General features: G+C 44.9%; 1 protein-coding gene and 1 pseudogene across 1 annotated transcript; one reads left to right on the plus strand and one right to left on the minus strand.

The window, feature by feature from the left end:
• Positions 1-2424: 2424 nt before the first annotated feature.
• LOC133906005 (putative cyclin-dependent kinase F-2) lies at positions 2425-3566 on the plus strand (annotated as a pseudogene).
• Positions 3567-4037: 471 nt separating this feature from the next.
• LOC133906233 (uncharacterized) lies at positions 4038-20298 on the minus strand. The gene is made up of 10 exons (XM_062348071.1): positions 19929-20298; positions 19662-19834; positions 18256-18414; positions 17097-17246; positions 16631-16774; positions 15698-15854; positions 14559-14731; positions 14253-14308; positions 13827-13929; positions 4038-4416 (listed from the first exon to the last, which is right to left on the minus strand). Exons 1-10 carry the CDS (start codon positions 20128-20130, stop codon positions 4327-4329), a joined length of 1407 nt encoding a protein of 468 aa, XP_062204055.1. The 5' UTR covers positions 20131-20298; the 3' UTR covers positions 4038-4326.
• Positions 20299-25003: the final 4705 nt, after the last annotated feature.

Consider the following 25003-nt stretch of genomic DNA (forward strand, 5'->3'; position numbering starts at 1 on the left):
AGATGCCTTGCCTTTTAATACTACCTGACAGCCCACTTAACTAACTTAACATATGCAGTTATTTACAAGATTTCATGGTTAACTTTCTAGACTGATGTGCCAATATCCCATCTATAGCTGATAGCCTGACAATAATAAGAATCATGTAAAAATTACATCATAGGGGCTCTGCAACTAAATTGCAGACATTAGTACCTCAAAATGTACATTTTCCGATTGATTCAATTAATTACTATATATTATCGTCGGTGTTTCCATGACATCTACCCAAGTTTACCAAGCATTTCCGTTAAATTTATGTTTTCTTATATATATTTTATCTTGCAGACATTATCTAAGTTATCTGGTCCTCCTAAATTACTTCAGCCCCTTGCTGAATGTCAAGAAATTAAGCTGTGGCTTGATATCCCTAGCGCTTGCTGGTTAGGTGCTTACAAACAGCACTAGAGGTTGTTTAGTTTTAGACAGGTGCATTGTGTTGCTGCATCAAAATTTTACGCTATGCATGCAGCAGGTTAGGGCCAGGTTATTGGCATGAATAACTTGATCATGTCACGGCCTCCAGTTCTTCATCACTTTTCCACTCATTCATCATCAGATGTTATGCCATTTTTTTCTTAAAAACCTAGTTATGTACTCTCTCCATTTCAAAGTATATGATGTATTAGGATTCGATAAAGTCAAAACTTTGTAAAATTTGATCAATAATTAGTCAATTTATATGCATGTTTATTGTATAAAAGATGTATCAATATATTCATAATTCATGTATCTTTTAGTAAGATATTGGTTTTTGTAACAATTGATAATATATTGTAAGAAAATTTAAAGTCCAAATTATATTATTAAAGACTTTTTCAAATCATAACACGCCTTAAAAAATAAATGGAGGGAGTATTTAACCGCATTTCTTGTGAGATAGCAATCAATGGAAGAATGAGCAAAGCAATGACCTGATTGCTTCGGCTTTTGCGTTTTCATGCTGAGCTATCTTTCAATAAATGTAATGGTACTGTTTATCAACTGCATATCCAACACATCAACCCATTGGGTGGGTATTGGTTTGATACCTTGACTTGGATTAAACAAATGCAAATACCACCGCTTTCCTGTATGTGCACCAAACATGTATGCATGGTGTTTAATGTTACGTTGTTTATCTGCACTGCATTCTGCACAGGAACCTGGCTGCTGTTTTTTGCGTGTGGTTGTGTCACATGTTCACCGAATAGAAGTTCCAATTGGATTTATTTTTCTTTGTGTTGGTTACTAGATTCCATAACATAATTTATGTGTATAGGGCTGCATACATTCGCATGACGTATGAATGGCTACGAAATGAACATAAACATGTATTTCTCATCTGAGCATGATATATTCTATAAAACACCATCTCACATTATTAAACGATTAACTATGCAAACAGGCTTGTAGCCTTGATGGCAAACCTCCAAAGGTGGAGAGAGCCGATCAGAGACTCGAGCTCCCGGTCTCGCATACCCGTCAAAAAAGCCTCCAACGAAGACTCAGAAAAGAAGCCCAGTGTTCAACGATTAACTGAAGATTCAAGCACATTATACCTCACCTGATTGTATAAGCACAACTATAATTCTATCTGTGTTGATATATAAGAGTGCAGCCCAGCGTGCTTACCTACCTAGTGTTATTGTTTCTAGCCAGCGGAAGCTTGGCTACAAGTACACACGTGTCCGGGGAGGTGCAAGCCTTTGAATCTAAAAGAAAATTTTATATGATTGGATCCTTAGAAGGTGCAAGCCTTTGAATCTAAAAGAAAATTTTATATGATTGGATCCTTAGAAAGACTCGCTCCCCTACCATGGCATGTGTTCTTCTACTTCTCTCTTCTGCACGCGTCAACCTCTGAATTAGAAGAAAAATAATATAGATCAGAGTCTCATAAAGATCTTTTTATAAAGAGTTCTATAAAATTATGTTGCTTCAATCTATATATGTCGATGTTGGATTCTAGAATCCATGGGCACGATTTCCGAATCAGATTTGAGGGAGTCTTCCTCTATAGTCTGTCAGTCTGTGCCGTTCCTCCCCTCGCTGCCTCCACCCTCCACCATGACTTAAGGAGGCGTTCGGATATGCTCCCTATGCTTCTGTACTCTCTAGGTTACATTATTTCAAGTAAAAAGCTGTTTAAATTCGAGTTGATAAGCGGATTCGAGATGCGGAGACATGGTTGGAACTGGAACAACGTATGACGCGGACGTCACTCCCAATTGCTTGCTGGAACATGTGGGACAACGGCCGAACACCTCGGACTGCCAAGAGTGGAAACAATCCGGAGAGGTCCAGCGCTGAATCCTCGTTGACATCGAACCTCCGACTCCGACTCCAAGTCTCCCTCTGTTAGATTCCTATATGCTCCCGTCTTTGCCACTGGCCAGGCGTTCTCCCCTCATCATCCACTTCCCTCCGCCGCTCCCGTCTCTCTCTCCAGCAAGCAACTAGTCCGGCGTCTCTCCCTTCAACACTTGCGATGGCGCAAGCTGCCGCCGCAGGAGGGACCCGCAAGAGGCAGCGCGTCCCCATCGCCAGCACCGAGGACTACGAGGAGACCTGCCGCCTCGGCGCCGGCGGCTTAGGCGTCGTCGTAAGGGCGCGTCACCGCGCCACCGGCGAGACCGTCGACATCAAGCGCCTCCACTCCAGCGACGGCGGCAACGGGGAGCTCTTGCGAGAGGCGCGCTTCCTCGAGGCGTGCAAGGGCCAGTCTTTCCTCGTCGGTTACCACGGACCTCTGCCTCGTCATGGAGTACGTCGGGCCCAGCCTACACGACTACCTGCGCGAGCGTCGCCGCGGACTGCCGCTGCCGGAGGCCACCGTTCGCACCGTGGTGTGGCAGCTACTGACGGGCGCCCAGAAGATGCGCGAGCGCCACGTCGTCCACTGCGACATCAAGCCCCGCCAACATCCTCATCGGACGGTCGGAGACGACCACCGGATCGTCAAGATCTGCGACTTTGGGCTGGCCATATCCATGCGCCTCGCGCCGCCGTACACGCAGGCCGGCACGCTGCCGTACATAGCCACCGAGGTGCTGCTGAGGAAGACCGACTACGACGCGCTCGTCGACACCTGGTCGCTGGGCTGCGTCATAGCGGAGCTCATCAAAGGGAGGCCACTGTTCGAGGGCAACGACGAGGTGGAACAGCTCTGCGCGATCTTCGACGTGCTCGGCGTGCCGGACAAAAAGACGTGGCCGGGGTTCACGTCCATGCCACTCGCCGCTGAGGTGCAGACCCTGCAGGCGCAGAAGCGCAACCGTCTGCGCGAGCTGTTTCCCGAGGAGATTCTGTCCAAGGAGGGATTCGAGGTCTTCAACGGCCTTCTTGCGTGCAACCCTGACAAGCAGCTCACGGCGGCCGCCGCACTCAAACTCCCGTGGTTTGCCAAGGTCGGCGCGCTGGCGTTGGCGCTGCCGCAGGAGGAGGCAGCGATCACATCGTCGGCGTTGCCCAAGAAGAAGAGGGTGCTGATCATTCCACCGCCATTGAAAGAGACCCAAGGTCTTGTGGGCCTGAGCATCCATTGATCATTGCACGCATGTAAAGTCCATTCTTTCTTTACAACAAAACCTGGAAACTTGTAATGCAGTGAATTTTTGTGAGATGGTGAGATGTTAATGGCACTATTAGATCCTTTGTTGCTGCTTTTTTTGAATGAGTTCCGCTTGGGATCGCTGAATTTCGGTATGCCAGAATCGAATAGTATGTGCATGGCTCTGGTGTGTATGTAGCCAGGCAAACTATGATCATGAGACTCATTTTGGAACACCCAGCCATACGAAAGTATCAATGTAAGCTTGACATACATTAAATCGATGATTGGATCAAAACATGAACATGATTACTTGCATAACAAAACATTGGAAGTGATTGTAAACACGAACATTTTCTGGACTCAAACTGGATGCATGGATTACGACAAAAAGGGCATAGCTTAGAAATGTATCAGGAGAGAAGGCACCAGATGGCCTGTCGAACTAATATCAACTTTCAGCATCTCCATGAAAATCATGCCTCATACAAATTCGATTATTCAATTATTGATACAATTTGAGACACTTCCATGATGCTTTTATTCCAGAAGCCAGACATTCTACTGCACATTGTTTCCAATATGATAGTCAGAAAACGAAGTCATGGTGAGGATCCCGTAAACATACCATTCAACACCCGCATCTAAATCAACCAAATGAAGTGGAAGATTAGCACAAATGCTGCCGGGCAAGCATGCTCTGTAACATCTCAAGCATCATTGCCGCAATGCATGAAGAAATGGCAAGATGGATACTACACGTAGTTCATCCTTTTGGGGAGGTTAATGCCAGCTCGCGCAAGGAGGTCTTTCGCTCTTTCTACAGCAGAAGAAATTACCTCCTCCTGGACCAGAGAAATAAAACAGACATGAGACACCATCAGTGGTATCCTTAGTTATCTATGTTCTCTACTGATTACAGACATGGTTTGCGGTCAAGAAAACATCATACATAAATATTTAGCTGATGAAAAATGGCTACTATTTCAAAATCCAGATCTTTAAAAATCTGCGGAGTTTATTGCAGCACATGATTTTCCAAGTTCCAGCATTGCTTAATTAAGCTAGTTTGTGGCAGTGCTACTCCAAAGAACTGTCACTAGTGAAAAAGAGAATTTAGGCAGAACCACATATTGTTTGAAATATATCCTCCTGATATGACCATTATGGCGTGAGATGGCAGGATAATTCTGCCATCATGCTGATATGGCTATCATGGCTGTTTATGGCAGATTGATTCTGCCATTAATTGTGCCATTTATTAGCTAGATTATTTCCGCTGTAATTAGATGTAATTACCTACCAAAATCTGTACATCCTGTACATTATATATATATGCCTAGAGCATCAATGGAAAGAATCATCCATTCCAATTCCTTCCTTCTTTCATGGTATCTGCCTAAACCAATCCTTCCACCCCTCCCTCCTGCCATGGGTGACAACAGAGAAGCCGCCACTACCTTTGTCAACCTAGCTTCCGCATTATCCACAATCAACGTGCGCTCACACATCCATTTCTCCCTCAAGATGCACCCTCCAAATTTCAGCCGATGGCGTGAGCTGTTCACATGCTTTCTTTGCAAGTTCGGTGCCTCCAAGCACATCAATGTCACACAGCACCCAAAGGTACCGACCCTGTGTGGCAAGCCACCGATTATGGGGTGCGCTCGTTCCTCTACGCTTCGATCTCGGAAGAGATCATCTCCATCGTCCTCACTCCCAGCACCTCTACTTGCACCATTTGGACCAACATCGAAGGCCTGTTCCATGAAAACAAGGCCTCGCGTGCTCTCTCCCTAGAGGCTGACTTTCGCAATCAAGCGCAAGGCGATACGTCGATCTACTGCAGGCACCCGTCGCACCCCATCCAGCAAAAGGAGAATACCAAAGACAATTGGCCTAACATGAAGTAACCGACAGTTAATGCTAGAGCAAGTGGTAGCCACCCTGACATCCCAGCGCAAGTGGGAGCCAGACTGACACATTGGACAGTGCGGTGCCGCAATAAGCGACCGGCTGAGTGCCACGCCCTTAGGGCCAATTGGACCATTGTATTGCCATAGTAGATAATATTTTCTGATTAGGGTAAATGCATCCTACCTAGGCTCATGCTGTGCGATTCGATCGGTCCTAGACCCCTATGATATAGTGATAAGTTGTATCGCTACCTCTGTAAAGGCATGCTTGCACATTTACACCCTAAACGACACTATAAATACAGACCCATGGCCATCAGGCCAGAGGACGAATCTTTTGGACGATCAACACGTTTTTGGTTCTCCCTTCTCTCTGCTTCTTCTTCAAGCTTGAGTCTCCTCTCTAGAAAAGACTATCGCCGCACTCATACGTGGGCCCGGGCCCTAGATGCCTCCTGTGATGACGCTCAGGGCACCTTTGCCGAGCCAGTGTCCTCTGAGAGCCTGGTCGCCCGGCAGCCCCGACGGCCTCCCCGCGGGGAAGCAGACTCCGGGGACACCACTGGCCCCGAAGGGCATAAATCCCGCTGACATCCTTGGCACCGACCACAAGCTCCAAAACCACCGGAAGGGTACTAATGCATCCTGCACGGACCTGGACATGGTAACAATACAGACGGTTGCCGAACCCTCATAGCTCTCCGAGAGGATTACCTCAAGAGACAAACGGGACACCCGGCAAGGGAAAAAAGTCAGCGACAAGTAACCCAAGGGTCGCAAACCTACAGCGGACCGCCAGGTGGGCGATCAGGCCTTACCAAGCCCCCCTCGGCCCATTATGAGGACTAAGTCGCAAAAAGGCCCTAGCTATAAACAGAGTTTGGCAAGCCTCCAACGTAGGGGGGCCCGCATGAGCCTCCGGAGCGGTTAGGGCCCACGACGTGCATTCCCGTCGGGTTCGATACTGGTGGGATTGGCCGTGGCAAAGAGGTGCAGGGCTCCGGCAATAGGGCTCTGAGTCCTCCGAATGCACACACAACCCAAACCCTTCAGCAGACAGCCTCGGCCAGAGAAGTCGACCCTTCCACCGCCTTCAGGCTGCAGAGTTCTTCCTGCCCTTCGACCTTACTATGGAGGCCTCATTTTGGCAAAGGTACGCCCGCTTATAGCCACCTAGCAATAGCTTACCTAGCTAGTTAGTATTTATACAACAAAGTCAACGTACTCTAAAAGTAGCTAGCTTATCTTATTGAAAGTCTCCAGATAGCTGCTAGGTAGCAACAGGATACTGTAAGACTTAAGTTATATCTCTATTTAAACAATAAATAATAAAACCTAAGTTATATCTACAGTCAAAACTTAAGTTATACATTCGCTAAAATGAGACATAGAGGCATCTTAAAAACCTCCCCCACCGATGGCTTAGCCTCGGTGGCGGGGACACCTTAAAAACCTCCCCCATTGATGGTATGGACTCAGTAGCGGCGATACCTTAAAAACCTTGAAAACCCTCCGACAGGTCGTAAGTGTAAGCCCAGATGTCATTTTAGTACAAAGAAACCCTCCGGCAGGTCGTAGGCGAAAGCCCCGATGTCATAGAGGTTCTAAAAACCCTTCGACAGGTCGTAGGCATAAGCCCTGATATCGTAGAGGTACAAAGAAACCCTCCGCCAGGTCGTAGGTGAAAGTCCCGATGCTGTAGAGGTACTAAAAACCCTTCAGCAGGCCGTAGACATAAATTCGATGTCGTAGAGGTACAAAGAAAACCTCCCGCAAGTCGTAGGCGAAAGCCTCGATGCCGTAGAGGTACTAAAAACCTCCCGACAGGTCGTAGGCGTAAGCCCTGATATCGTAGAGGTACAAAGAAACCCTTTGTTAGATCGTAGGCGAAAGCTCCGATGCCGTAGAGGTACTAAAAACCATTCGACAGGTCGTAGGTGTAAGCCCCGATGTCGTAGAGGTACAAAGAAACCCTCCGACAGGTCGTAGGCGAAAGCCCTGATGCCGTAGAGATACTAAAAACCCTCCGACAGGTCATAAGCGTAAGCCCTGATGTCGTAGAGGTATAAAGAAACCCTCTAGCAGGTCGTAGGTGAAAGCTCCGATGTCGTAGAGGTACTCAAAACCCTCTAATAGATCATAGGCGTAAGTGTAAGCCCCAATGTCGTAGAGGTATAAAGAAACCCTCTGACAGGTCGTAGGCGAAAGCTTTGATGTCATAGAGGTACTGAAAACCCTCTAATAGATCGTAAGCGTAAGCCCCGATGTCGTAGAGGTACAAAGAAACCCTCCGACAGGTCGTAAGCGAAAGCTCCGATGTCGTAGAGGTACTGAAAACCCTTCAGCATGTCGTAGGCGAAAGCCCTGATGACGTAGAGGTACAGAAAACCCTCCGACAAAGTTGAAGGCATAGCATCGATGTCATAAAGGCACGGAACCCTCTGGCAGCTCAAAGGCGTTGGCCGAGTACCAAGAGGTCGCGGACTGTCCCCCTCGGTCTAGCTATTGGTTTCACCTCCGGCAACTGCCGCAGGGGGCTAGATGGCCCTACCTCCGGAGCCTCACCACGGCTAAGGGCCAAGAGGATCGCGGACTGCCTCTCTCGGCCTAGCTATCGGTTTCACCTCCGGCAACTGCCGCAAGGCATCGGATGGCCCTGCCTCCGGAGCCTCGCCACAGCTAGGGGTGGGCCGAGGGTGTTGCGGACTGGCTCCCTCAGCCTGGCCATCGGTTTCACCTCCGGCAACCGCCGCAGGGCGCCAGATGACCCTACCTCTGAAGCCTCGCTATGGCTAAGGGCTGAGAGGATCTTGGACTATCTCCCTCGGCCTAGCCATCGGTTTCACCTCCGGCAACTACCGCTGAACTTCAAAGGGCCTTGCCTCCGGAGCCTCGCCACAGCTAAGGTACAAGGGGGTCGCGGACAACCTCCCTCGGCCTAGCTATCGGCTTCACCTCCTCCAACTGCCACTGAGCTCCGAATAGATTGCTTTGAGTCGGAAATCTGAAACAAATTTGGAGAGGAGTCTATGCCGGCATCGGATAGAAAAATGTTCGTGTCATGCTGGAGCTTAGTGACAGCCAGGGTTGACAGGGTCATAAATGGCCTCCCTCAGCCTTAATCGTCGACTTCACCTCTATCCACCGCCACTAGGCTTCGGAACTACCTCGCCTCCGACAAAGAGCTCGTCTCATGGCCCCACTATTGGCTACACCTCCTCTGCCAGGAACGACTAGGTCACTATCCCCTGCCAAAAGCGTTAGGGTCCAAACCCTCCGCACGTCGATGACACCTACCTTGGTTGTGTTGAGGCTTAAATCTGTGTAAGACTTCGTCGCTCTAGTCGCCCCTAAAGTGCAAAAAAAAAAGAAACCTACAATCGCACTCTCTAACTGCTAACAACCATTGCGTGCAAGGGCGCCGGGAAGGTAAGGCACTGAAGCTTAGATACACCAAAAAAAAAAAAAAAAAAAACATGTCTGGCCGTATGCCTGGAGGATCGCCATACACTTCGATCAAGAAAAGAAAGAAGAAACACTTAGCGGACCCAAGGACTTAGTTATATTAATAATTTTCACATCCAAAAAGATGCTTACATGCCTTCCAGAGTACCTAGTATCTGGACTACTCGGGACCAAAAGCATTGACCAAAGATGGGGAAGAAAACTACAAGCCTTAACAGTGGCGGATGAAGAGGCATATGCGCTTCACCTACGGCCTACCGTTGCGGAGGCCGATGTAGTAGCCAGCCCTCACGCTGTCAGACGACGATGACAAGGACGAAGAGGACTCCTCCATGGCCTTCTCTCCCTCCTCCTTGGCCTTCTCCGCCTAGGCTGCCTCCTTCGCTTTCGCTTTCACCTTCTCTTCCTTGTCGATCTCCTTCTCTAAAAATTCCCAGTCAACCTCCTCATCGTCAGAGATATCGGTAATCTCGACTGGAGCGACCAATCGGGCTGAAGATCAAGACGGAGTGGCGGGGGCCGGCTCTCCCTGCAAGGATGGAAGCACGATGGTGGCCGACTCTAACCTTGCAAATATGCTCGCGGGACCGCTCGCCCCGGAGGCACCACGGCCCGGAACTAGCGTCAGCGCCAGAGGAGACCCCGCCCCAATCAAGCCTGTCAAAATCATCGACATCTCCAACGATGAGAAGGACGACACCATGATCAAGCTGAAGAAGAATCGGTCTCTTCCACGGCAATAAAGGATCAATTGGGTCGACCCCGGCTTTTATAGCCAGACCAATTATTTGCGTACGTCTAGGGAAGGAAACAGAACCGCCACGGGTACCGTCCCGCGGCCTTCCCAATTATTATCCTAAAGGGTTGTGGCCACATCCCGGTCAGTTCCGCGCGCACACAGCAACCCTTAGTTTTTTCATACACATCCTATTCGCATTTATTAGTTGAATCCCTTTCGTCACATGCAAGGGCAATCGGCACAAGACCCCATAAGAACCGGCGCATTACCCAAGTCAAACGCAATGACGTTACCATGCGTCATTAAGCGCTTCAAGAAATAGGGAGAATATCTTGTCTCTACATGCGATCCCCATTATGACAGTTCAAATGGCGAAAAGGCTCGCTATCAGAGAAGCTGAAGAGCTTGCTCTGACCGCCACAGGGCTTCAATCGGCCTTTAGCTCCAACGCCTTTACGCCTCCGGCCTCAGCACGGGCTCCGGAGTACATGGTCTCCGCTCGAACCTCGACGGTCTTCGGCTCCAACGACTCTACACCTCCGGCCTCAACACGGGCTCCGGAGCGCATGGCCTCTGCTCGAACTCGACGACCTTCAGCTCCAACGCCTCTACACCTCCGACCTCAGCATGGGCTTCGGAGCGCATTATCTCCGTCCAAACCTCGACGGCCTTTGGCTCCAACGCCTATATGGCTCCAGCCTCAGCATGTGCTACGGAGCGTATTGACTCTGCTCAAACCTCAACGACCTTCGGCTCCAATGCCTCTACGCCTCCGGTCTCAGCAAGGGCTCCAGAGCGCATCGCCTCTGTTCGAGCCTCGACGGCCTTCGGCTCCAACGTCTACCGCGTCTCCAACTCTCGTCATTGGACTCCGAACCACACAGTTTCCTCCAGGTTACGCCATCTTCATCTGGCTTCGTCACCATCGCTTACGATCATCACCGAGAAGCTCTTCTACGACTAGAAGCTATATCAGAATATACTGATTATGAGGCTAGGCTAAAGATAGTTCCTTCTACATCTGCTCACCCCTCCACACCTCGGGGCCAACAGATGAAGGGGTACTATTGGTGGAAATATCCCAGCCCACGGATAATACTAAGGGGATGCCGTCAAGAGCTTCTCCGGAGCTCTTGGGCTCCGTACTCCCTGCAGAAGCTAATGCTTTCAGAGGTTGTGAACCCCTCCGACCATTGGCTCTCAAGACAGGGGAAGAAGCTAGCCTCCAGAAGCCATATCAGCAAAACAACACCAAGGGCAACTGGCCTAACACGAAGTGACCAGCAATTAATGCTGGTGCAAGTGGTGGCCACTCTAACATCCCAGCGCAAGTGGAAGCCGAACTGACACCTTGGACAGTGCGGCGCCGCAATAAACGACCGGCTGAGTGCCACGTCCTTAGGGCCAATTGCACCATTGTATTGACATAGTAGATAATATCTTCTGATTATGGGTAAATGCATCCTACCTAGGCCCATGCTGTGCGATTCGACCGGTACTAGGCCCCTGTGGTATAGTGATAGGTTGTATCGCTATCTCTGTAAGGGCATGCTTGCATATTTATACCATAAACGGCACTATAAATACAGACCCATAGCCATCAATCCAGGGGACGAATCTTTTGGATGATCAACATGTTTTTGGTTCTCCCTCCTCTTTGTTTCTTCTCCAAGCTTGAGTCTCCTCTCTAGAAGAGGCTCTCGTCGCACAACACTAACTCCAACGGCTCCATGGCTCATTACAAGGCGTGGTGGGTTCTACAAGGCTTCTCACAGCAACCTAGCCTCGATTACGACGAGATATTTAGCCCTGTCGCCAAGCCATCCACCATTCGAACAGTACTATCCCTCGTCTTTGTAGCAATTGGCCCATCCAGCAACGAGACATCAAGAGTGCCTTCTTGCCTGACACCCCCGCTAAGATCGTGTACTGTCAGCAGTCGTCTGGCTTCATTGACTCCATGCACCCGGACCATGTGTGCTGCCTCAACAAGTCACTCTACGGGCTCAAACAGGCGCCACGCGCTTGGTATAGTCGCTTCCAAGCCTTCATCCACACCATTGGCTTCCAAAGCTCCAAGTGCAACACGTCCCTCTTCATCTACAACAATGACTCCGAGTGATTGCATCTCTTCAGCAAGAATTCTTAATGACTGACTTGGGTGCCCTACACTACTTCCTCTGCATCACAGCTCTTCGCTCACCCAATAGCATCTTCCTCTTTCAAGAGAAGTACGCTGCCAAGATCCTGGAGCGTGCCAAGATGACTCAGTGCAATCCATACGCCACCCCCATTAAGGAACACTCCAAGTTGTCATCTACAACCGGCAATCCCGTGTCTGATCCCACACTTTATCGAAGCCTCGCTGGTGCCTTACAATACCTCACCATCACTCACCCCGACATAACTCATGTGGTGCAACAGGTATGCCTCCATATGTATTATCCTCGGGAACAACATTTCTCCCTCATCAAAAGAATCTTGAGGTACATCAAAGGCACATTGGGATTTGGGACGTGTTTGGTTCCTGGCCCCCACAGGCCAAGCCAAATTTTGGCCATGGACAAATTGAAGCAATGCCAAAATTTTGTAAAAAAAATGTTGTTTGGTTCGTGACCAAACCAAAGTTAGGGCAGTGACAAAATTAAGGTTTGGATTGCAACCATGCCAAAATTTCTAAAAGTTATGAGTATGACATGTGGGACACATAACTAATTTATTTTAGCGTCAGAATATAGTCAACATGGGTCTTGATTTGTAGATTTAATTACAAGGAATGCGACGGTGCAAACGCATTAAAAGTCGGATGCATGGTTTAGGAGATATTGTGATTTAAAATTTGTTAATCCAAAGCTTTTGAAATACGTGCAGCCAGTGGGCAGCTACCACCTCAGCCAGTGGGCAGCTACCACCTCAGCCAGTGGCCAAGACAAATGTTGGGCGACCGTTTTGCTCGCCCAGAGCCCTACCCGTGTTCCTCGTTGTCCGTAGCTGGGCCGGCCAAAAAAATTTTGGGTATGACCAAAATTTGGCCCCCAACCAAACGGAGGCCAAATTCACGGTTGGCTTGGCCTGTTAGGGTCATGATCCAAACACACCCTTGGACTTCAACTATCCCGTGGCTCAACTAGTGACCTTATCATCTACTCCGACGTTGACTATTTTTCTAAGGGAAAAAGGAAAATAGAAGGTGGATTATTGGGCTAGCTGCCAAGGCACACGTCGCTCCACCTCTGGCTTCTGTGTCTTCCTTGGAGACAGCCTCATCTCATGGTCCACCAAACAGCTCTAGCGCAGAAGCTGAGTACCGCAGAGTGGCCAATGCTGTTACTGAGGCATGCTGGCTACGACAACTTCTCGTCGAACTCCGTCGACCTCTCAAGAAGGCCACCATTGTCTATTGCGACAACATCAGCGCCGTGTATCTCTCCACAAGTCCAGTGCAACACCAACGCACCAAACATGTGGAGATAGATTTGTACTTCGTTCGTGAACGCGTTGCTCTCGGCTACATTCGTGTTCTTCACATTCCAACCTCCCTACAGTGTGCGGATATCTTCACCAAGGGACTGCAGCAATCTTCAACTTTCGGTCCAATCTCAATGTCCACTCCACTCCCGGTTGACACTGCGGGGGTTGTTGGAATATATTCTCCTGATATGACTATTATGGCGTGAGATGGCAGGATAATTCTGCCATCATGATGATATGGCTATCATGGCTGTTTATGGCAGATTGATTCTGCCATTAATTGTGCCATTTATTAGCTAGATTATTTCTGCTGTAATTAGGTGTAATTACCAACCAAAATCTGTACATCCTGTACATTATATATATATGCCTAGAGCATCAATGGAAAGAATCATCCATTCTAATTCCTTCCTTCTTTCACATATCATATCAAGGAAGTTCTTTCCCATGCATATATAGTATATTAAGAATCTAGTGCCTATGTATTCATTTGTCTTTTCAGCTTTCACTGTGTCACAACTGTCTTCAGAAGTTACCAACTTAGGTATAAATTAGAAACGAAACGATTTACAATGGTGCCATCATGTTTGGAGTGACAAATAGTAATCTAGGTACTTTCTGGTTATTTCAATGTTTGAAGTACAATAAACAAGTAGTAAATTACCTCATTCAGATTCACAATCTTATGATCCTTCATAATCCACCGACCATTGCACATAACAGATTCAATATTCTCTGTCCTCATGCAATAAACAATGTTGGCAACGCTGCATATTAGGAGAAGTGTTATGCCAATAGTCAATGATACAACAAAAGCCCAGCAGTATGTCACAACTCGCAATATTATAGGCCAGATAGTTTCAGGGAAAAAAAAGTCTAGATACATCAAGTAACAATAAGATTTGCTAGTTACGACCATAAAAGGTTTAGAGTACACAATTGACAAAGATATTAGAAAAAAGCTATTATACACTTCTAATACAAGAGTGAAAACATCGATTAACAAAAAAGCCCAGAATGAAACCCATTATGAACACTGTAGTAATTCAAAAACTTAACAAATAGATAACTAAAGCATAGTAGTGCACACCTGTCATGTAAAGGGACCATGGACCATTTAAATGGATTCACAACAACCAAGTCCGCCTACACAAACAAGAATCGAAATCCATTTCAGTTTGCTACACAAAATAAGCTGGTCAAGCCACTCTTGACTTGAGACAAAGAAATACAGTAGGAAGCCAGGAAACAACATAATAAAAATGTCACAACGTAAACAAAAATATTGATAGTGTAGTTTCAGGATGACGAAAATGGAGATTTATCCACTTCCAAAACGTGTGGACCTATGTTATTGGGCGCCATACACAAACGGAATAACAACTAGGAGCATCACCTTTTTTCCAACCTCCAGTGAACCTATTTCATTATCCCACAGAACTGCTTTTGCACCATTAATAGTAGCCATCTTCAGTACAGTCTCAGCAGGAAGAGCAGTTGGATTCGTTGTACCACTGATGTATGCCTCTCGGCCTTTGTTAATTAGGGATGCTAGGTACATCTCATCCACTGTATAGCACAGGGTAGTCATGTAAATCATTGTGGGGGCTACATCGTTTTATATGTATTGAATAACAAAGGTGAACATTCAGTGGAGATACAGATATATAACATACTAATAAAGACAAGGTGGATAGTACAAAGTTCAATTTCATGTAAAAATTGTGCAAACACTGTTTCAATGAGTTTAAAGAAAACAGAGGAGAATTTGTAACTAAATGGAGGCCTCAAGTAGCAAAAAAACTAATACCTAGACTAAGTATAAACAGGGCAAAGAAAAGAGAGGAAATAATACTAGTGCTATTTACTCTAATTTTCATTCAACTTTTTCTTAGATTAATTATTATTCTACGCTTTTCCACAAAAGTAGTATTTACCTTTGTCTTTTGTTTTAGTGTTGCTTCATATAACTGCACAACTGAGGTCTACTTTAATCTCTACACTACATAGCAACCTAATAATCCATTATCTTTACAATTACTGCTTCTACGCATAAATCAAATGGAAAAGGTATTTGAAAATTCTAGTGACGATTTTGAAAAGATGTTGAATACCTACACCACAACATTATTGTTCTAAATAGCGAACATTAGATAATTATTTGGTTGAAACAGTCTAATGGATAGTCAAGTGGATAGTCAACTAGACTCTCTGATCTATATTCTCTAAATAAGAACTTTGATGTTGTATCATGATTTAGGCCCTGTTTGTTTCAGCTTCTTGTAGCTTCTGCTTTTCAGAAGCCAGAAGCTGAAACAAACAGCCTACTTTTGCTAGCTTCTGGCTGTGGTTTCTGAGAAGCAAAAGCAGTCTTTACTACTACAGAAGCCTGAGAAAACAGAAGCAAGTCTGGATGTATTTGTATTAGAAGCAGGCTTCTAGAGAAGCCACAGCTTGTAGAAGCTTAAACAAACAGGGCCTTAAGCTCACACATGCTCATAAAATGTTTGTTGTGAGGATATTTTTAAGGCAGACCAATGCTCATTCTGTTATTGCTTGGTGCTCCATCTGTACCAAGAGAGACACAAACACCAGAATCCAGCATTTCTCTAATTGGAGCAAACCCCAACATCCGCATTGCAGATGCAGGGCAGTGAGAAACCTTGACACCAGCCTTTGAGAAATGCCCTATCTGCATTTGAGAATCACAAAAAATGAAACCTTTGTGAAAGAACTTGCTAGAAGCTGTACTTAAAATTGCAGTATTGCAATCTATTAGAAAAAAAAAGTTGGTAAATAACCGAAATCAGTGCAGAAATTAAGCCAACAGATTTACATGTGGCAAAAGAAACATTCTCGTACAGCTGTGTTAGCAGAGTCATGATGACTTCTACATGATCTAACTAAGTGTACACAGAAGCAACCTTCTTCGGTGTGCAGAAATTAGCAGAAATTCGTGAGTAGCAGTAGCAGCATTCAGGTTAGTTTTGGTTTTGTTGAATTGGGGAGTTCAGTTTTGTCAGGACTCAGGAGTTCTGATATTGGAAGGTCACATACAGGCTGAAAAGTCAAGCATATATTAGTTGATTTGTACCAGGCAATGAGATTAGTCCATGCATTAGTCTAAGTAGTCCTTTTATAAGGTGATCGTACTCCATTTTGGGCAACAAATGCATAATCTATGTATCTCTTTCTCTTGCATCTACTTATCCTTCCCTGCCGAGCCGAGACCCTTTGTTATAGCCTGCAGTTCTCATCTTTCTCTTGCCATCACAGCACCGACAGGCTGGCATTGACCTTGCCCTCTGTTAACTCATCCCCACTACCTACACAACAACTCAGTCCACAGTTACAGCTAGTAACATTTTTAGCCTATTTTTGATATTTCGTAACTACTGCACATTTTCAGACTACAAACAGGGTAGACAATGTGAAAGGTAACAATTGATTGTGAAAAAGTTTACTCACCTCAGGTTCATTCAGCCAAACAGAGTGGGCAGCCAGCAAATTACTCCTCAGGAAATTAATTTTCTCTAGATATGTCACTGTGCCATGATCAATTCCCTTATTCTGCACTATAAGTTGATTTTCATATGGTATTTCTGCAATATGCTGTAGAAAAATTGCAAGACCAAGGTGTAAGGAAATTACTGCAGATAGCTAAGCAACAAATTATTACAAGACTGGTAAGGTTTTTTTTCATATGCAGCACTTCAGAAAAGCTATATTGGACTCAATATAGGTAATTTAGCACAAGCACTTTAGGGGAGCACAAAGCATAAACATGCCCAACTTGAAAACAGTTCAAGCCATTACTCAGACTATCCATGAATACGTGAACCAGGTTATCATGTAAGTATGCACCAAATGAAGTAGCACACTATCTTAGAAAAGATAAATTTGGATACATAAATATACTACTTTATATAAATACCATATGGATTCCGGTATTTAGCTTCTGGGCAACATCTCTTGTTTCAAGCAGTAAACGGTCTGTTGCATTCATGATCTGTCTCAACCCAAACCATACCCTGATACGCCCATCAGCTGTGTTATGATGCTTTTCAAATAAATCCTTCTGCGACTGTACAAAAGAAACGCACGCTGTCACTCAAATCACATAACAGACAAATATGAAAAGAGCAAAGACATGTATATCTTACTTAGATGAACTTTAACTTGAGCAAGCAGACAAGACTAGAAAATATTCAACGAATAGAGAACACAACCTAACACACAGACTAACTTGGAAAAAAAGATCAACCCCCTAATAGCTGTAGCGCAAGAGAAAGAAAAGAGGGCAAATCAACTAAAAAAGAATGGTACTATAAAAAGTAACTATTTTGTTTGCACTTTTCATCTTTTCCTACTCTTTTCCTACTTTGTATTATACCTTCAATTTTCACCACAAGTTGTAGCCTACGCTTAACATGCCTTCTCTGTTTATTCAAAGTTTTGAAATTGTTTACATTACACTGTTGACTTTACACGGAAATAGATCTTCCAGGCTTCCAATAAATACCAGCCCTTGCATAATTTTAGCGGTAACCATAGCATGTAATTTTCATATGTTCTGAAGCCAAGAACATGAAACTACAATAGACAATGCCACACAGGAATCTGCTCCATAAATCAGGGTTCCATAAACCGGTGAGAACTGTAGGTTTTAGCCCAAAAAGGATCGAACAGTCTGTATCTGATTTTGGTATCCTGGTTTCAGGTTCAGCCAGTTCCCTTCACCCCCTTGAGCCCTTCTTTTAAATTCAACTTACTACCAAGAAGCATACAATTGCAGTACATCCAAACTTAAATCTTCAAAAAAAATTGAATGAATGGAGCTGGCTCCAGTATCCTAAACCCTGGGGTCAATATTGTCTTGAATAAAACCATTCAAGCTAGGGGAGAACAGAACATAAGGTGTTCATGTTTTTAGCAGTTCGGTACAGAGGCACGAGTAGGTGAAGCAAAAGAAAGGAGCAAGCAGTAGGTGACTGCATTCAGGAAAGTGGTTACACTGAAAACATTATTTAGTTCTCAGATAAAAGTGAATGATGTGAAGCAAAGGATGTGTAAACTCTATGGCAGAAGAACACCTGAATGCAATCGTCAGTGGAACAAGAACTCCAATTTGGAGGTAAACCCTCGCCACAATCCATTGTTGATTTTGTCAAACATGCACGCAAGCCCAACAACTCCACTGCCCGTGCCATTTCTGAAACAAACTGTCCACCTGCTTCGGCAAAGCATGTCACCTGTCATTCAATGACCAAAGGGGGAGAGAAAGGTTTAGGCATTTTGCATCATTCACGGTGAAAAAATCTGCAGGTTGTTGCTAATTTGAGGCTTTGAACATACCAGCCATTCTGCCTACGGAGTACATGTGTAAAAACCAACCACATTCAGAAAAGATATGAAATACGATGACAATGAGCAACACATGTGCCGTAGTTGTATATTAATTAAAAGAGCAACAAATGAAGCAATAAACAGGATAGAGAAGACAAAATTAAACAAATTATATAATAAATTTTGGCCCAGCATTGCCTTTAGCCATACCCCTTTTCTAGAATCTCATCAAGTCTCAACTTTCCAGGTTGCCTCTATATGAACCTTATGAGTGCACAACAGTCGATGGATCAGCAAAAGACAACATAAAACAAGCCCTAAAATGCACAGAAATGCAACCAAACTTAACCTCACATGAAAACCTCCATCAGGAGACAAGCATAGCCCATTCCCCATGAAGATCACAACAGCAAATACTACCAGATTAGAAACCCATGAAGCCTTGCATAGAAATACAATGAATAGTACAAAGGAAATTCAACTTCTTTCTCTTTAGATTTTGGTTTCTAGCAACTAGTATGTCTTTTTAACGTAATTAAGCGAAGCAAAAGAAAAACAAAACAAAACTTTCTATATCTGATGATAACAAAAGAACATGTACGTTCATATCAATTACCAAGGTAACTCAACATACCATTCTCTCTTTTGAACAAGCAATTTGCCACCAAAAATTAGACATCCATTATGGTTTTGACAAAAGAATCCCTAGCAATCAATAGATAAGCCTACTGACTATAGAGCAAGAAACTGCTGGGTGGTGCTAGAGTGTTCCAATGTCACCAGGATATTAGGTAGCAGTCCATGTCCATACTCTGATGTTCTTCACTGTAATATTTCAAGAAAAAAATGAAACATTTTGTTTACCTTGACACAAACCTCTTTTAGCAGTCTAAATTAAGAGAATTTGCAATTATTGCATGAGCGTATCACCATTTTACGGTGCAGAACTAGAGAGCTTAGGCCTGTGAGGCACCCTTTGCATAACAAACATATCCTTTTTTTTCTGAACTGTTTGCAAATAACCTTCACCTAGCACATTCAAAATAGCTGATAAACTAGATGCTGGTAACATCATACACACGATTCGTTCTCTAATTGATCATAACCTAGCTAAGAGAATACAGCATTGGTAACATGGAAAGCTGATGCTCACCCCAGAGCGGATGAGCTCGATGCCGCAGAGGAGCGTCGATGAGTAGGAGTCCTCCTCCGTCATGTGGGACTCGTACGGCCAGATCCTCCCGTGAAGCCACGTCATCAGGTCGACGTCGTCGGCGATCCCCCGCGCCAGCTGCTGCGACGTGTGCACGTGCGTGTTCACGAAACCTACCAAGCCAAGCAAGCAAGACGAAATCTACCAAAAATTAGACTAAATTTCGGGGGGAAACGAGCCTAATCAAGCGGAGGCGCGGCCACCAACCTGGGAGGACGATGCGGCCGCCGAGGTCGAGGGTCTGCGCGGCGCCGGGGAAAGCGGCAAGGACCTCGGCGGAGGGGCCGACGGCGGCTATGCGGTCGCCGGCGACGGCGACCGCGCCGCCCTGGAGGACGCGGAGCGCGCCGTCCATGGTGACGACAACCGCGTTGTGGAGGATGACATCGGCCGCCGGCGAGTCCGCCATTTCGTTGGCGTTTTCCGGCGCGCAGCGCGTCCGTACGACGGAGCGGCAGTGGGTTTGTTCGGACTTCGAGTTGAGGGAATGAGAATCGCTCGCGAAGCAGGTTGTGGGAATCACTATGAGCGGCGAGTGTTTTTTTTTCCTTAACTACAATGTGTGTGTTTCATTTTCGGACGAGGTTTGTAGGGCTGCGTATAAATAGAGTTTTGTTGAAAAAAAATGGTTGATTGTATTTATTTTAATAGATTAAGTTGAGTTTACGATTGATTAAATGTAAGAGTTGATATTATGATTAGTTACTTGTAAGAAGATTTTGTGACACTGACAAATGAGTATGCTTGTATTAGTAGATGCGGAGTCTGTATCCAAGAGTCAGGCTACGGAGTAAAGCTCGAAACAAGCTTCACTCATGGGCCAGGATGAGATCGTATATTTGCATCTGTCAGATCAAGCTAAAACAGTTAATACGGGCAACCAAACATGTTTTATGTGAGATTTTGGTTGTGTTTGGTTTCTCGGATGGAGTTTTATGGAGCTGCATTGTATAGTCTGGCTGATCGAAGTCATATTTGTTGAAAAGAAAAGTGTTTAGTTGGTTGTATCTGTCTGGATAGGTTGAGCTAAGATTTTTTTTGTTTGGTTGACTGAATCTAATACTACATGAGCGAATGCAAGAGATGAGATTATGAATCGGTTGCTCGCATGAAGATTATTTGGTGACACTGATAAGTGGCCTACCTACATGAGCGACTGGATCAGGCTGCGAAGTGAAGCTTGAATTAGGCTAGGCTGAAGGCGTATATTTATATCTATCAAGCTAGACTGGAACAATAGATACAGACAACTAAATATATTTCTCTCTGAAATTATATGTATCCATCGGACCATACTAGGGGAGTTTGAACAACAAAACACACACCAAACACACCTTATACGCATCCACCGAGTTAGATTAGTAGAGATTCGGGCAACCCAACACACCTAAGATGACTCACATGCATACCACTACACAGGCACATTAACTTCACACACCCAATACAACAAATATGAAATGTTAGAAAAACACCCGTGCTTAAGGATGTCTTCATAGTCGAGGATACACGTCTGTAAATAATGACATTTAAAACAATCGCATGTGCCTAAATTATAAGCTTCAAGATTTGAACTCTAATGAGTAGAGTCATACCTTTACATCTATACCACCACATCAAAAAAATGGTTCCTAGACCTGGCCAAATGGACCAGGCCTAATGGGACAGCACGTGATCCGATATTATGGGCATGACTAAATACGATACGGCCATTTATAATCGTGGCGGATCGGCATGGCAAGATGGGCCAGCCTGTGCTTAGGCCAAAACCACGATATGTAGGGCCGGCACGGCTCTTATGGACCAGACTAGCATGGTACGACCCACGACACTCCTAACATAGCACTATCTATCACGTCCCAAAATCCGTAATGGCATGTTTAATATTAAACATGAGTCATTAGCTTAAAATTCGAATTTGAAACGTTTTCGATCGCCAGATTGAAATTTGAATTGCAAATTCGTGATCAGATACTTCTAAGGATTTTAATCACGACATAAATTTTTCATAGATTTTCGGAGCACAATAGCATCTCAATTTGGATTAATGAGGTGGGAGAAAAGAAAATAAGAGAGAAAATTGAATTAGAAGCAAATCTGGGATTGGTCACTTATATGTGGGTCCATTTGAGTGGAAAAGATTTCTCTCTTTCACTCAAAAGGGGCAGCCACCTCTCTCTCCCTCTCACTCCTCACGTACTCTCTCTCTCTTGTTGGCTGACCACCCCACAAGAGCTCACTCCCTCTCTAGCTCTCTCCCTTTCCCTCGTGGTTCCCGCCTCTACAAGCGAAATCGAGGTACGTATGTGGTACCTACGCAACCACACGTTCGAAAGCTACTCATCCGTCCAATCCTTTATCGTTTTTTCGAAGGATTCGAGCCGGTGTTGATCTCTTTCAGTGTTTAGATTGAAGTGTTTGGAGCACCGGAATTCTTCTTCGTCTTAGACTTTCCGCTTCTTCCCGAAGGTCACAAAGCGGGGCAAAAGCATCCTTGGTGAGTCCTTTAGGCTTCCCATGGCATGAACACACATTTGGATGATCGATTTTGGATTTGTATCGATTTTTGTGAAAGCAATGCGTTCTTGAGCATTAGGAGCGAATTATGGATTTGGTTGCGATTTGATCCAGGAATTGAGTTGCTAGGTGGTTAGTTAAGTTTTAGACTATCTAAACTCTCCCAAACATATCCCCTTTGAAGTAGAAAAAATCGTAAATCGATTTGGTAAAGTTTTCCCTTAAATAGGAGCAGTTCTGGAATGTCCGAAACCTCCGAAAAATTGTCCGGAGGTTTCGTAGTCCGGAATCTCTGCGAAAAAGTGCGGATAGTCCGCAAAAATACGGAGGTTTAGCATAAAAGTGTGGAGGGTCCGTAGTTACTATTCATCAGACGCATTGAGGCTTGTAATATTCATAATTAATTCATCCGAACTCCAAACGACGTGAGACTAGTTGAGTTAGCTTCGTATGAGTGTGAACTATGTGTTAAAAATGTTGTAACTCTAGAAAATATTTTTTAAAAATAGTGAGTTAATTAAATGTGTTTCGGCTTGTTTAGGTCACGGTTAGTTGTTGCCATGTCCTAAAATTATGAAACCACTTTTGTTAACCTTGTATTAACATGCTCTATACATTAAAAATACTATAAGCCATGAGATGAGTGTTTGAATTCCGTTGGTTAATGAAATATGCGCTGAGGTTTAATGAGTCATTGTAATGGTTTCAATCTTTAACATTTCGTAATTAATTGAATCTAAACCCCTTATATAGTGTATGACTATGTTTAGATAGAGTGTGTCTAGTATTCAAGTTGAATCGATCAACAAATCAGCGAAAACATATTTCCTGTCAATGTCCGGAGTGTTCGGAAAAATGTTTAGAAGATCCGCATAAATGCGGAAGGTCCAGAGAAATCTTCGGATACTTTGGAGAATCCCTGAGTTGCACAATGTCTGGATGTTCCGCATAATTTTGCAAATAGTCCGCATATGTCCAGAAGTTCCGCACTTTCGGTAACTTTTCAAATTGGTTTAAATCCTAATTTTGTTCTAGCTCGCATGTTTGCATTTTTAACATATTTTGCGCATCTTATGGCATGCATTATTGCATCTCATCCATACTCATGGCATTGCACGCGTTATTCTTTTTAGAGAACGTCGATCCACCGATTCCGACGAGCGAGGGCGATCCGGAGGCACCCCACCTTTCTGATCCAAGGCAGCAAGGCTAGCATCTATCATATTGCACCTTTGTTATATTGAATAAAGTCTAAATATTGATAAATTATGCTTATGTATAGGTTTGCATGTATAGGAAGTTAATGTTGGGTTTTGATGGGTAGATCTTATGTTGAATTGCATTGTCTCTACCGTGATATATTGTTGATCCATATCCTTGTAGCCTGGATTTAATCATGCTAAGATCTAACTTAAAAGTGACACGAGATGCTTAACAATGCATAGGTCCTCGGTAGAAGTCGTGCGGTGGAACGTCCCATCGTTTGTGAGCTATAGGTTAATTACCTTCACAATGATTACAATGTTGGGTTGATGATGTTGGTTGGTGAGTGGTGAGTATGAGACGAGATGTGGGCGGTGTTAGGGGTGTCGTCTGCCTCAGTGGAAAGTTCAGGGGGCAGGTCGGGAGAGAAAACCAGAGCGCCATAGACCGCTTGTATTGTTTAATGCCGTCCATCGGTACCGTTGGTTTTAGCACTTACCTTATTCATCACATGCCGATCTAATGGTAAGGCGAGCTGAATACCTTCACAGCTGTGGCTTTGTGGGGCCTAAACAACGAAGGTGTGAGAGGCGGGCTTGTAAGTGGTACTAGTTTGCTCCGAGAGTAGTTCTAGTACTACCATGCCGAGTGTTGCATGTCGCATACGGTTGGGGCTGGTTGGGAAAGGTTATCACGAGTACCCCTTGTGTGCACTTTAGCAGGTGGCACAAGCCGTATGGTCCTCGTATCGTGTAGGTCCAGGAGTATCTCTGCAGGGTGTATAAACATTTTGAAATGCCGCACTCTCGGTCATGAGCTTGCTATTATTTCATCCGTATCGATCGTAGAGTTCTCGCTTGTGGATTATGGTTATGGTATGTTGGGAGTGGATGTTGGTGGTCGAGATGGTTAGCAAGTTGGGTCTAAGTGGTTATGATTTCGTTATATTTATGCTTACTTACTTTTTAGATGTATTTATGTTCAGTTGAGTGTTGCAGGGTAGAAGTACTTATTGTTGGTTAAGTTCAGGTGCTCACATATATATGTCTAGGTTGCTTATCGTATATATGTTTCACTTAACCTTATGGCCTGATCTTGCTACCAGCTCAATGCATAATCCTTGGAGTCGGGATGTTATACTACCCATATTGTGTAAGTCTTGCGAGTAGCATCGTACTCATGGTACTGCCCTTAAGTTGATGCAGGTACTACTCAGATTGGAGAGGAAGAGGCGGTGTTCGGCTACTGGGTGCCCGCCGATCAGGGTGGCGGGCAGGAGTAGCACATTCTACTCCGAACTCGGTGCTTTTGGTGTAGAGCCTAAGGGCACGTAGCTCTATACCCTTTTTATTGTATGGTTTTCTTCTACTGTGTAGTTGTTGTTTCCTTTTGATATAAATTGTGGAAACAGCTGCATGTTTAAAGACTTGTAATATAAATGCTTAATTACATGCGCTTTATTAAACTGTGTTGTGATGCATATGTTGGAAGGCATGTGTTCCGATCCTTAGGCACAAAACATGTGCCGGGACTGCCGGAGTGGTATTTTAATTAATCGTCGAGGT

The sequence above is a fragment of the Phragmites australis genome, chromosome 23 (assembly GCF_958298935.1).
Source record: "Phragmites australis chromosome 23, lpPhrAust1.1, whole genome shotgun sequence".
NCBI classification, from domain to species: domain Eukaryota; kingdom Viridiplantae; phylum Streptophyta; class Magnoliopsida; order Poales; family Poaceae; genus Phragmites; species Phragmites australis.

What these genes read in the sequence shown, in the direction of transcription:
- LOC133906233 (XM_062348071.1), bottom strand. Translation starts at nt 20,130, where the DNA reads ATGGCGGACTCGCCGGCGGCCGATGTCATCCTCCACAACGCGGTTGTC. An exon ending in TTTGGCTGAATGAACCTGAG is followed by an intron (nt 15,855 to 16,630) that starts GTGAGTAAACTT and finishes TCTCAAATGCAG; the next exon opens with ATAGGGCATTTCTCAAAGGC. An exon ending in CAATAACAGAATGAGCATTG is followed by an intron (nt 14,732 to 15,697) that starts GTCTGCCTTAAA and finishes TGTGCTATACAG; the next exon opens with TGGATGAGATGTACCTAGCA.